We start from the raw sequence: 14,787 nt of genomic DNA on the forward strand, positions 1-14,787 counted from the left end.
ATAGTAGCATAATACATGAAATAGGTAACACTAAATACAGTGGAAATTGTTACTCACAATGCTATGATGCTAATACTACCTAAGTTTGGAAGTCAGTTACATATAGCAATACTTGCTCAATCGATGCAATAGTATAGTTCCTTTTCAGCAGTGTTTTCAATTAAAGTGGATCATTTTTTCAATGGGCGGTGACAGAAATGTCTGTTCTTCCTACGGAGCGTGTGATTGGCTTCGATTGCATGGGAGGAGATGAAAGTACCACATGGAGTTTGCTGCTCTGTGCACAGTAGTCAGCCTTTGCCGGACCTAAGTGATGCTGTGGAAACGTTTCAATGTCTAGGAGAAGTGATACACCAATGTACTTCTAAAAAAAGGCGAGAAAATTTGCCACTGTTTCAAATATACCGCTAGTCTACTTATTTAATAATACTGATATTTTGCACGTTTGTATACCGTTTATGCCTTGTATAAGTTTTATGGGTAACATACAGTGGTACTAAACTAATGGAAGCATGAAGGTACATTGTAAAAATATGGATTTTTCGGAACATCTAGTCTGGTTGCTTTTCTTCGTTTTCCTTTTGGAGGGGTTGGCAAATGCTGGTGTGTTTTATGGACACGTTGAAGAAAACCTTCCACCTGAAACTAAAGTAGCGGGTCTCGGTATAAGTATGTGGAGAATATGCCCCGGATTTCGTTCCGAATCTGGACTGGGGTTTGCTTTAGAAGGGGAAGAGGCTTCTGATTTTTATTTGTACCACCACCAAGGATACCTGCTTTTGAAAACCGCAAAAACTTTAGACAGGGAAGCGAAGTCGGTTTACGCTTTAACAGCGCGAGCAACATCACATGTCTGTTCTGACAAAACTCTGTTGCTAAATATCAAGGTGCTGGACAAGAATGACAACAGACCCCGGTTCATTGAAGAAATGCTAAATGTAGAAATTGATGAATTTATTCCAGTAGGTAGTGAAATATTGAAGTTAGTTGCTGTAGACAAGGATTCCGGGAAAAATGCTAGAATCACCTACTATGCTTCCCCTAATAACGCGCTTCTGTTTGTTGTTCCCAAAACTGGACAAATAATCGTTGTAGACTCTCTCGTGGGTGAAACTAATGTTAGCTTCTATGCTTTTGCCAAAGATAATGGAGACATTGCGATTATAAGTGACCCTGCTATAGTTCAGATTCGTATAAAAAAAAGTCAGGTGGACGGGATTGTTTCTAAAAATAGGAAGCCGAGAGCCGTCTCAGAAGAAATGTTCTATGCAGTCAGTGTTGCTGAAGATATGAAAGTTGGGGACTTGATTTTCACTGTACCGGGGCTGAAGTTTGAAAAACAGTGGTTCGAGGTGATTTCTGATGGTGCCTCCCCGGTGCGGATTGAAAGAGACTCGGGGAAGCTGTATTTAGCACAGAAGCTGCAGAGTGCCACAGACGTTGTGGTGAAAGTCCAAAATTTAAAAGGTAAGAGTAGTTCAAACAAATTGTTTTGTTTAAGCAACAAGTATTGTGTTGAAAATATGTACACTTTGTTTATCTGCTAGTAGCACTTCGTTTTGTCTTACGTTATGGCTGTTTTGTGGCTTGGCTTTAAATTACATGTTCTTTATGGTTTACGCATGCTTTCTTCTGGCTAATTTATGTCTAAAGTTGTGATAATCTCAAGAAAGTGACTCATAAAAAAGAACCATTCTTAATTTACATCTCTTGTAAATCATTAGTTATAATGTATATAGAATTTGATATTTTCCAAACAAAATTTAATGGCTATGTCCCATATCTCGGATTTTGTTGGTCTGGAGAAGCTCCAACATATTTAATTTTTAACCATGAACTCCTACGACTGTGAAACCTAAATTATTTTTTACTTCTACCTGACAAATAAATAACACTTTTCCAAACTGAAAATTTTACCTTCACACCTCTCTTCTGATACCGGTAATAACACATATACACAAACTACCCTTTTATTTTTGTTAAACGGCTGGTTTTAAATGCTTTTTTTTTTTTGTTATAAAACCAAGAGGATTTCATAATTTCGCGTTGAACTGTGAACCTTTATTCAGATCTAGTCAGTCATAATCAGGAGAGCACTGAAGGGCAGGTCACCACTTTTTGATACGAATTTCCTGACGTTTTGGGGATGAAAGCGAGAAATGAGAAGAAACTATGGCGTATATACAGTCTGTCAGTTTGATTGTTTGCAGAAATCTCAGAAATGCTTCTAAATACATTGCGGTATTTGTTCAAGCACGCACGGGCTTGTGTCACAGCGCACTTAAACTAATTTCAGTTTTGAACAGCATCATTAACTTGTGTTTTAAGCAAAATGAATTGTTTACAAGTATGTAATACAGTAGTTAAACAAACAGTCAAGGTTATGGCTGAAGGCTTAATTTCGTGTGATACACCCCGGAGTACATTATTCATTCTTGGTTGTAAAATGAAGCATGATGGAAAATTTAAAGTATTATTTAGAAAATAATAATAATAATAATAATAATAATAATAATAATAATAATAATAAACTTGCTCGTTTATGAATAACATTACATGAAGCAAAAAAAAAAAAAAGTGAAATTATCTTTAGTGCAGGCTTTAAATTAATGTAAATGATGTCTGCCAAATTACTTGACCTGAGGTTATTTTCTGAATTGTTTGGAATCAGACCATTGTTTCAGTGTGTTTCATCATCTGCAGTCCTCAAGAGACACAAGAACAAGCATTAGATTCATTACTGTAACTTAAAATACTATTAAAATAGGATTATGTTCTGTTCACAATGTTGTTTAACCTATGCCACTACATAAAACAACCTGGCTTGATATCACACCTTGTACATTTTGGGTTATTTGTTTAAATCATTTTGCTTGTTTGCTGTTTTTTGTTTTTATTTTTGGATTACCCTGTTGGCTATCAAGTTGAGTTAAACAAACTCAACTCTGTCCGGTTAACTAGGGTGCAACATCAACCCATTCTATGTTTGCCCATGTGTAGCCTGCCACATCTATCTCCTTTAAGTGTTACTGACAAGCATGCAGTGTGATATGTTTACTATACTTCTATAAAGAAAAATAATCCTCTCAAGCTGTCAAACCCATCAAAGCATTCTGTCTTTTAATTATAGCAAGACGATAGGCTTACCTAATCCTTATTTTAATTCAGAGTTGGGTGGAGGAGTTATTAATTAAACTTTAAAACATTTGGAGCATTAACTGCAGTGCTGCAGACCGGAGTACAGCTGAAACATACAAAAAAAAAAAAAAGTAACAATGTCACACTTACAGTAAGCAAAATGATCATGGCACATAATTACATGCTATTTTGTAAACTTAAAAATGAAGTGATTTTTTTTTTTTTTTGCTGTTAAATCTGTATCAGTATGTAAAACATTATGCAGTTTTAGTTTAAAATGCTTACGAGTGTTTGAACTGTGAAAATGCACAGGTAAGCGACCCTGTGAAAATTATTCCTTTCGGAAGCATTTTAAATTGCTGCTCCAGCAGGAATTATTCAATGTAGGTTATTCAATGTAGGTTACTTGTCACTGTGTCTGGACTAGCTGTTCTGCATTTCTAATGCAAAGCCTACTACTACCCCCTCTGTTTGTTTAAAGCAATTAGGAGTGTTTTCCCACCTGTGCCACACAGACCAATAGAACATGTGGTGTTAAATGTAAAGCACATTCACAGCTCACCACACTGCAAGGGCAGCAGCATGTTTGTTTTTGAAAGACTTACTAAATACCAGTCAATTATCACCCATATTGTTTCAACATGAAGAGGGGCTGAGGAGGGACATGTTAACAAAACGAACGTGAGGGAAATGGACCATAAAGTGTTTATTGTTGAAATGTGCATCAAACGAGTGAGGAAAGAGAAAACGATGTGATAGCCTCTTAGATTTTCAACCCCGGGCACCTTTAAAAATTAGATGTCTTCTCAATGGGGCTTTTTCCTGATTTAAATCTCTTTATAAAAGATGACCTTGAAATTCATGCAAAGGCAGTATTCAATGACAATATCCTCCCAAAGGAAGTGAGTTCATCACTTTTTGCTATGAAGTTCATTAGACTTGAACAGCTTCTTGTCAAAATAGCACTGGAGATCTTTTGAATACACGTCTTAAAAAAATAAAGCAAAAATCGGAAACAGTGTATATTTTGGTCAGGGAGAAAAAAGTCTTTCTAACCTCCTGCAATTATTGTGCTATGCATAGAATATTAATGTATTGCCACTAGCAGGCAATTACCAGTCACCCCCTGGGTTTTAGCGAGTAAGTTGCTTTTTATCCAGTTTTAGAACTAACGGAATACCTGCTGCTATTTACTTTAACAATAGCTTCCTCGTTATCCAGCTGGGATGTTTACCTTTGGTTTCATGAGAGGTTTTCATTCTAATAGGTTAGATTTCAAGCTATGCTGTAGGTTTCTGTCTTGCCTCATAGTTTTGCACCGCATGTAAACTCCAGCAGCCCAAGGCATGCCCTGCTGTGGTGGAAAGCTGGTTTGCACTGAGCCATGCTGCTGAGCCACAAGTAAAATTGACTTGCTGTGCAGCTTTGAGCTTGGAACTTCCCTTGCAGGCTTGGGTTGGCTTGTATGAATATGCCTGTTCACTCTGTGGTTGGCATATGCCTAGTCCAGCAATGCTTAGGTATTGTGTTTTACATATTCTTGTTTGAAATTACTTCCTGGCTGTTTCAGGGTATTACCTCACCCCTTACTTATATCTTGGCACACTACTGTGGTCTTTTGTTCTTTATCAACGTCCTGATAAATTAACTGTAGTATACTGTGGTAAAAGCACAGCAGAGGGTTGTAGTGTCAACATTGTAACTCATGGTACTCCCCACCCCTGTGCATATTATGTTTTGTATTATTATTTTGTATGCAGTATTATTTAAAACGTATTGTTTAATTTGAATAAAACACAATGTTTTGTTGTTTTTGCAGCATGGATAGGGTTAAACTTCCCCATCCATGCTAACCCCGTGCAGAATGTGACCATCTCCAGGTGGCTTGATTGATTAATGTATTATTAATTTGGAGACGGTCACATGTATATAACCCGCAGCTTTGGGTGATAGGGAGTAGATTGTTCAGAGGTGGAACGAGAAAGCAAGACAGTAAAAACTAAAAACAAATATAAGCAATTGCTATTCGTGCAGGCTTTAAACCAGCACAATACTTGTTTTATGTAGTGTTTGCTTTATTTTGGGATTTGTTTGTTTGTTCTGGCCCAGGTGCCGTTTTGTTTTGTAAAGTGTTTATTTTTATTTACAATTAAAATGAGCAAGCACCGCATTCATACCCCAGTCTGCTGTTGATTTTCATTCATTTCCTGGTGACGTCATCCACAAAGCCATCCATCACACATGGTGTCCGGCGTGAGATAAACAGCGCCTCCATGGAGACACAGGCCAGGGATACAGTGCCACGGTCACAGGCCCGGAGAGAGCTGCGTGTACACACATTTAATTTTTCTGGATTTTTTTTGTGTGTTTTTGAAAGAGGGCAGAGTACATTGAGCGGTTGTATGAGCATCAGTGGCAGTTGGAAGCTGAAGGGACTCCATGGTGCCTTGTATGCCTGGAGCATGGGCACCTTCTGGACATCTACCCCTGTGAAGACCCCTGCTTCACGAAGGCCTTCAATCGTGATGAGGTGGAGTCAATGGAGGAGTTGCTGTGCCTGCCCAAAGAAGGAAGAAGGGGAGGAGCAGCTGTTTCCAGGATCAAGTCAGGAAGCACATGCCAGCTCCAGAGCCATCGCAGTTGTGCCACATCTGCAGGGGTAGGCACTTTGTGGCCAACTGCCGCCTCCTCCAAGAGGAGGAGAAAGAAACAGTGGGAGAAGCCCAGCTGGCTCCAACACAGCAGGAGGAGAGCTGCTTGGTGATAGACTGGGACATGGACGGGGATGAGCCGAACTCAGAGATCAACCTGGAGAACTGGAATGGTGATCGGCAGGCCCTCTGCGCATTACTGGACGCGCAAGTATGGTGCCGGGACTGCGGGATGCTCGGGCACCTAGCTGCGTGCTGTCCCCTCCACTGTCAGAAGGGGGAGCAAGCTATTCCACCGCTGGGAATAAAGAAAACGAGTGGCTGGATGGAGCCCGAATGTCCAGCGCCTAGAAGGGGGGAGTCTGAGCGTTCATTGCCCAGAAGGGGGAAGCCTGTGTGTCCAGAGTCCAAGAAAGGGAAGCACAAGTCTCCAGTGAACAAGGGAGAACCACATCAGTCTCCAGTGAGCGAGGGAGAGCTGCACCAGTCTCCAGAGATAGGAGACTACCTGCTGCTCCCGCCTCCACCACTAGAGGGAGACTACCTGCATGTTAAACTGTATTGTAGATCATTGTTGAGTAGGATAGCAAAGCCGCTACTTTGGCATAGCAGTAGCTTTGACAAAGGAGACATTTTTTTATGTAAGATAGTTTTCTTGAGTGTTCAGGGGGAAAAAGGGAATTTCTAAATATTTTTGAAATATTGGTCTAAGGGGAGATAATTATCTTGAAAGTTCTTTTTTTTACCCTTCCCCATACAGTGGCATTCTTTTTGATTATTGTGAAAATCAATGCTTGCTTTTACCATTCAGATGAAAATTTATTTAAAACAGTGTCACTGCTGTGTGTGCTTGTTTTTTTTTTAAAGCTCTCCTTGATTTTGACTGCTGACATGTCCTCTAAATAAAGACGGTATATTAAAGATTTAGAAAAGAAAAACTACCCTGTGTATTTCATAAGTCATATACAACAATGCAAAATAGTTTTTTGTTTTCTTATGGTTACACATGAAACATCTTTTTTTTTTTTTTTTTTAAATAATACTAGCATGAAATAACACTATGTTTAATTAAGACTTTGTGTGTTGGGTATGGGGTTAAAAAGGGCTTATAGCATCTGAGTTTCTCTGTCCATCACCTTTTATGTAACCAAACATAGAGGGTGAAAGAGAGGGAGAGTTTTTACTTGCAAAATTTATATACATGCTAATGGTGGGCACATCTTACTGAAGATGATCCCTACTGTGACTTCAATGGCTGGGCTGACAGTGATAATGTTCCTTGAAGATGCTTTGTTTGACTGCATAAAGGTTAGGGGCGAGGTCAAAATGTGATGGGAAAAGGGCAACTGCAGGCAGCATAAGAGCCGGGACAAGTGTAGTAATGTTGTATGAAGGATTAAAGCTGTCTAATATGCTTATAGCACGCAATGACATAGACATTTTTAAAAATATTTTAAGTAAGTGTGGGGGTGGTGGGGTTAAAAGTAAAGCTGTCAAATCAAAACAAACTAAATATTTTGATGTTTATGATATTGAAGTTCAGGACATTTTTTTAAAATAATAAATAAATAAATAAACATGTATTTCAAGTGTCAAATTAGATTCTGGAAAAGGAGATATTACATTCAGACATTTCAATCTGTTCATTCTGTTTTGATCCTTTAGCTGCACCCTTATTAGTGAATTGAACGTCAAGCCCAGTCACAGCCACTCTGCCATTGTGTGATGATAGGTTATTGACAGGAGATAGAGAAAAGCCCAGGGGATACATTGTTAATGGTGAAATAGGACAAGGTCGTTGGAATCTCCCAGAATGGCTATTTGGTTAACTGTTTGCATGCAATACCTCCTAAATTGTAACTTGGTTGAGGCTTTAATAGTTTCAAATGATGGCTGAATTGAGATCAACCGATGTTAACATTTTTAATTTAGACGCCTATTCCTAATGGGATTTGTCGTCTAAATGTTGTTTTGAGGAGCACTGAAGCAAGGATTTGGGATTGTGAAAAAAAAACCTGCTGTACTCTTGGCTGTTAACATTTGAGTTAAAGATAACAGGGACGCATTGTATTGCAAACCGGTAGGTTCAAGAAATGAAGTTGCGTGAGAGGTTAATTTGACTGGATCCTGTCCTATGGTCTTGACCGAGGCATCGAGTCTTGAGGTGCTGAGTCCGAGACAGAGACCCAGTCCAAACAGGTCAAGACCTTTAAAATCCAGTCTCAAGTCCTACAGCACTGCTATGTACTGATACTGGTGTAGGAGAAAATACAGCAGCACTAAAATACATACATATTGGGCCCCCAGGTGGCGCATCCAGTAAAGGCACTCTGCCTGGAGCTTGGTGATCGGCGGTTTGAATCCAAGGTATGCCACTGCCGACCATGGGTGGGAGTTCCCAGGGGCAGGCACACAATTGGCCAAGTGCTGCAAGCTTGAAGAAAGGATTACGTTGAGGTCTGTGACCGCAGTGTTTTTATGCCCACGGGGGCGGGCCATGACTACATCACAGGCTCATTGAGTAGCTTTGGGGTCTTTAAGAGGTAAAGTTTAAGAGGTAATAACCTAATGTTTTTTACACATTCAGCTAATCAAGAACTAGACTTTCAAAACATTGTTTCAGAAGCTGATGTCAACATGTCGGACCTCCATATGTTGTATGGCCATTTTAACATTAACAAGTCTGTAACGTGTGTGTGGTTTTTATAAATGATTAAATTCATCCCTAACATATCTCTGTAATTTGTAAATATATTACTTGTATTTTGATTTATTTTATGTAGTTATTTCTTTGGTGGAATATTAGGTTTCATCCACAAATCTTTAACATGAATATTAAAAGACAGCTTTTATAATTATTCAAATAAACTTTGAAATTCATGAAACTGTTCTTATGAAAATGTGTTTATGCTTCAAAACAAGGGTCTAGGAAAATTTCATGAATTACATATTTTGTTTAATTGGTCAAAACAGACTTTAACAAACGGTCTTTAAATAACTCATGAGTTCAAGCTTTGCACACTGATTTTTATTAAAATGAACTAGTTTTATTATATAAAAGATGTTGTCTTGTGCTGTTTGGGCGAAAGGCTCTCTTATGATAACAGACTCCCTAAACATGACATATTAACTTATTATAAATCACAGAATTGCATTGTTAAACATAAAAAAAACAAACATGTTATAATGCCAGCTAGCAATTGACATTTTTCAAGCCTTATTAACTGATTTAAAAATGTCTTAATGACACTTTAGACTGATCAGCTGTTTTATATTTAACAGTTTTCATTTGCATTCAGTGGATAGTCAAACTTGGAGAATATGTTGAGTTTCCACTGCTCTCTATATTGGAAACATAAGACAAAAACATCCATAAAAATACAAGTGCATTTGCTGCAAGTGGAGAAATCAATATTATGTAACACAGATTGAATAAAAACAAATCCCTCCCTTGTTATTATTGATTTCATCTGGGAGTGAAATAAAAATCATAGACAATCATCTGCATATTACACTGCAGATTTTCTTTTGAAATGTGAACATCAAAGGAAAATAAACTGCCAGAAAAGAGGGCCCGTTTTAAAGATTTAAGAGATGCAGAAATCAATTAAGTAAATATGCAAAGAGTTATTTGGTTATGCTCAGCAGAAAATCAACAAACAAATACGGCTAGTTTAAGATTTCACATTCAATTCAGGTTCTTCTTGATAAGTTGTACAGCCGCATACAAATAACACTTTAATTAACTTTAGTTAGAACCACCCTCTCATTAGCTGTGCTGACAAGAAAGGCTGGGGCGAAACAAATAAATGCAATTGCTATTTCAGTAATCGTTCAAGCAACAATTTACTTTATAGATAAGCATTAACATTAATTCCTCCTTATCATCTGCAGTTAAACATTTTGTGGACACTCAACTGATGACATGACAACTTGTTATTTAAATTTTGAATGAGAGTAATGGAGCTGTTAAAATACAAGGGAAATGTTCATGACGATAGAAACTTTATGATGTGCTTTTAACCCTCCACCTTAGGAACTGCAAGAACAAACAGAGTCTCATTACCCACTGACAGCTGGAAGACAGCTCAAAACCACCAGGAGCCAACTGTGGGGGTTGTGTGAAGTCAGGTATTAAGAGCAGACTGATTCGTACACTGTCAAAATCGACTTTACAGTTTGCTCCTAATTATACAGTAAAAAAAGTAAACTATATTGTAGAAACAACAGTATTTTTTTGTATTTAATTTTGTGCTACAATTATAAGTTACATCTATTCCAAATACCAAATATAGTCACCATTTTAAAAGGTTATTATATAGGCACTCAAATCTGAAAATATGACAGCCATCCACAACTGGCTGCAATCATAGCTGTTTCAGCTACTGTACTAAACGATTACAGTGTCTTTTATTCAAGCAACGTGAGACCTTGGTAAGATATAATGACACTGAAAAGGTTGCACACTGGTACTGATCTGGAACTATGGTTTTATGCTACAATAGGAAAATGTTACCATTGTGGCATCATTCTTTAAATGTCTTTTCCACTGCAGCAGTTCTAAAACTATAGCCTTTACCTTGCACTGTCACATTGGGGTATATATGGGAAGAGCCCATTGAACCGCAAAGTTCTGTGCAAGTTTAACAAGGTAAACTTGTATTAATGTAATATTGCCAGATTATTCAAAGCGTACATTCTAATTTTAGTGGCACACAAAGTTGTTTTACTTGCCCATATTACATGATACAAATAATACTATGTATTTTCAGAAATAAAAAGTGTAAAATATTATAATTGTCGTGATATGTATACATTTTTGGTGATTTATGTTTTACATACATGTCATGTACTTTGCATATACCATGTAAGTAAATGTTAATAAAAACCCATCAACCTATTTCTCACATAGAAAAAAGGCCTGTCCTTTTTATAGTTTTCAGTTTAAAGTCACACAAGAGCCTTTAAATTTGAATGACGATTCAGCCGACAAAGAAAACTCTGGCATAGATAAGCTAAATCTTGCAGAATCTTCATTATAATTTTAAAGCGATTTTTAGGACTTTAGGAACCATGTTATAATAGGAAACTTTTTATTTTTTGTGCTAGTCATTACTAATCACTTCTACAGCAGAAGTACGCTGGAGCCGCATTCAGAGTGTTTTGTGTTGAGTGGTTCAGACGGCTTGTTCCTTGTGATTTAAATAATCAGTGTGCTTCCAGAGAGTCAGCCTCTAATGAGCACTTGCTGTAAAAACTGTTTCTGTTCAGTAAGTGGATCAAGCCCCGGCTGTCTGCACCTCGGTTTTAAGAGCAAGACCTGGGATTTTACACATGAGTTGAATTAGAATGTTGCTGACTGGGCGACACAAAGAGCCCTGACCTTTGCTCCTCAGTCTGTCATGCCAGGGCCCCTGATTAGGAGCAGTGTCTCTGGAGCTCAGCTCGGATCTTCTTTTATGTATGAAAATATGATATATTTATAGACCAAACAGGAAGTAAGTTTAGGTACAGTAACAACAATTGTATTTAGGCTCAGTTGTTTTCCTTTATGTGAGGACCAGCATCGTGCCCTATATTTTCATACAAAAAAGATCCCGAATACTAGAGGCAGATAAATAATACAGTGCATCTGCTGCATCGCGATTTGACAACCAGTAAAACTAAAAGGAACGAAGCTGAGGTAAAAAAAAAAAAATCGACAACAATAAACGCTTGTTTTGATGTTTTGACAAACTGTCTTCTTCAATTTGTTGACTCATTTATCTACTTTTGCTTTACTAAATCCTTTCTGTTGAGTGTTTGATGTTGAAGACTGATTGGGTGGGTGGGAAGACTAGCCATTGTTTACCATTGATATTAACTTACATTTAATATGTGTTGGACATGCCTTGCCTTTCTTTAATCACGCTGAGTTTTCTCATCATTGACATAGGAGCTGAGCCAATCTACAAAGCCGTTTGTCATTGGCACTAAAAAGGATACTCACTCTAGGCTAAGCTTTGTCATGATAATACAATGTTTGGCATTTAATTAGGACTACAGTATATTGCTATATATATTTGATATTCTGCACTTGTTTTGGCATCTTTAACAACAGCGCAGTGTAGGTTTATAAGGAAAATTTGATTTAAAAAATTCATTAAATAATGCAAGAGTCAGAGCTTTGAGATTAGGACCCAGCACAGCAAACAGTTGCAACAATACAATCAATTTCAATTACAGAGATCTGCACTTACACCATTTAAGTGTGGAAAATGTGACTGAGTCAAATGTGATTTGGTGGAACATTTTGGAAAGTTTATTACGGTGATCAGTTCTTCACCCAATAAGAAGTTTCTCATCATTTTTTTTTACACACAAGGGAACCATGTCATACTTGTTTTTATAATTCACGTAGTTAGAACAGTATATTAAATCCACCATGACTTATAAAACTAGGCTATTTCTCTTTCTCAGCCTCAGTGACGGCAAGCCTATTACTGTAACACTGTATCCCATCGCTGGCTCTGTTAGACACAAGCTCTGATTGACAGCCACACTAATTCTTTGTCAAGCCAAGCACTAAAACAGAACACCAAAGAACCCTAAACACACTTTTTGTAATTCCATTCAAGATTTACACAAGCCTTGTATTATTTTATCAATTGCCTATACCTAGCAAAGAAACTGTCTGTACCGGGGTATCAAAAACATATGGTATTGCAGAAATACCCATTACTTTACCAAGGACACCATTTTTTAATTTACTAAGTAATACTACTTTGTCAGTAAAAAAAAAAACAAAAAAAAAAAACTAAGCTTGTTTTTGTATTACTTCTCTTACAAGAATTTGCAGGACCATCCAACTGCCTGTCTTTCAACTTGTACCAGTCAGTTGGTCCACATGTATATTAAGCCTGCAGCTGTAGTCATTTGCGCATTACAATACACAATCCATAACTGAAAACAAACCTTCATTAAACCATTTTCATATACAACAAAACTTGTGGTTCTATTATCATTTCAGCAACAACTGTATTCAAGAGGGACATACATATGTCATTAATTGTCATGCAATATAAGACTGGCATTGGCATTGCTATTTGACAGCCAGTATGTTTTTTTGGGCTGGGGGGTTCTCTTAAAACCCACACAAAATTAACACTCTAAATAAGTACAGTATACAGCTATTCCTAAAAAAAAAACAGTAAATCAGATTCTGTTGTTTGAAAGCTATAAGACCTTTAGTCCTTTGAGAAAAAAGGATACTAAGCCTTTGTTTTATTTCTGTTTTCAATGCTCACACTTTTGAGTGTCAAAGGCATTTTTAGTAGCGATAAAAAATAAATAAGTGCCATGCAGTGCACTGAGGTGCATGTGGCAAATGTGTCACCGGGATGGATAAAGTGATGAACAAAACTGCGCAGAGACCCCTTTGAAATCCATAACAAAAGAGGGATAAGCCATGTATAGGGGAGTACTGAAGCAAGTCTGCCTTTGCCCATGTGTGTGAGTCTGAGAGAGGAGGTGTGCTTGCGCATTTACATTACATTCATATAAAAGACCATCAGATCCTCTGAGGGATTGGAATGTATGACAGGACCTACAAATGGAAGATTTAAAGTTCACATCCTCGGTTTGCAAATCTTCTTTGCTTAGAGTTTTAACCCATTGCACCCACCACACTCGATAGATGTAGCAAAGAGGAGGTGGTTCAGGCAGGGAACTCACTTTTAAGCTAGATTAAAATTGTAAACATAAACATATTAGGCACCCCAACTTCCAAGACATCGTCAGTTAAATGGCTTACCTCAATCCATTAATTCACCGCTGTATGTCAGAGTTTGCCTCCCTAGCCTCCACCTGTTTTAAGGCTTTATCTAAGGGGAGGGCAGCTATCCTGCCCCCTGCCCATGGCTTTCCTATAATAAGCCTTTACACTGTCAGCAAACTAAATTATCAGCAGGGTTACCTCGAAAGGTGAAAGATGTAATGAACCAATTGGAGGCAGAAATTTGCCTTTATCGGGTTTAGCCCTATAATTAAAACCCTTACCAATGACATATAGCATTTCAGAGAGCCAGTCTCGGCACCCATCTCTCTATGGAGAAGTTAACACTAGGTATCAGGTCAGTACATATTTTAACATTCTATTTGTTGTCCATCCTGCTAGCCTATAATTGGGTCAATGGATGGTTTAATGGGGTTTTGTTTTGACCATCTTTGTTGTTTTTGACGACAGATCAGTTGCACCAAAGGCAGTTGTTTAAGTTTAAGGTTTTGTAATGATTTCTGGAAGGGCACTGTTTGTTTTCATTTTGTTTGTTTCACAGGTTTTATTTTGCCATTCCTATGCAAAGTCTTCTACAGCAAGGACATGTAAATATGTGCCTATGTGTGTGTCTGTGTTTGCACATGTGTAAATTGTTAACATATAAGGGTGTGCGTGTACATGTGAAATGTTAACGTATAAGTGTGTGCATATGTTTGTTCTTTGTGTGGGATGGGGAGTTGAAGGATGTATATGTGTGTGTGTGCTAATGAGTGAATGTTCATTTGAACCTTTAAAAATAAATACAGATGCAAATTGAATTGCCCATAAACCCTGAAGTTAGCCACTGTGCATTTTTGCCTAAGAGTAAAATTATTTTTATAATATATAAACGTGAAAAAATGCCTCCTGCTTTTTAATAGATCTTAGGCATACCTATTGAGCAGGTAAGCAAATCAGATGAATATCAAGGACACAGAACATTTCAAGGGTTTTGAAGCCCACGGGAAATGGCAGACTCTTAAATCCCTTTATAAACATTCACTTTTAATTACGCTGCAGAAGTCAATTCTCAGGTTGAAATACTGTATGAAATGAGCATGAAATTGCTACAGTGTATTGAGTGTTATCTTTGCGAGCTTTAGCTGAACACACACATTTGCAGTTAGTAACAAGTCCAACCTTTGAAGTTTCCTTCTAGCGAGTGAGAAGGGCTGCTTTGATGTTCTCTGCCTAGTGCATTTC

General features: G+C 37.7%; 1 protein-coding gene across 1 annotated transcript in view; it reads left to right on the plus strand.

The window, feature by feature from the left end:
- Positions 1-307: 307 nt before the first annotated feature.
- The window catches only part of LOC121313216 (neural-cadherin-like), an 86,152-nt gene continuing 71,672 nt past the window's right edge, over positions 308-14,787 (plus strand). The window contains exon 1 of the mRNA XM_041245542.1: positions 308-1,467. Within this exon, the coding sequence (XP_041101476.1) occupies positions 513-1,467 (955 nt within the window). The 5' untranslated portion in view covers positions 308-512. The remainder of the gene's footprint in view (positions 1,468-14,787) is intronic.

This window comes from Polyodon spathula, chromosome 3 (assembly GCF_017654505.1).
Source record: "Polyodon spathula isolate WHYD16114869_AA chromosome 3, ASM1765450v1, whole genome shotgun sequence".
Lineage (NCBI taxonomy): Eukaryota > Metazoa > Chordata > Actinopteri > Acipenseriformes > Polyodontidae > Polyodon > Polyodon spathula.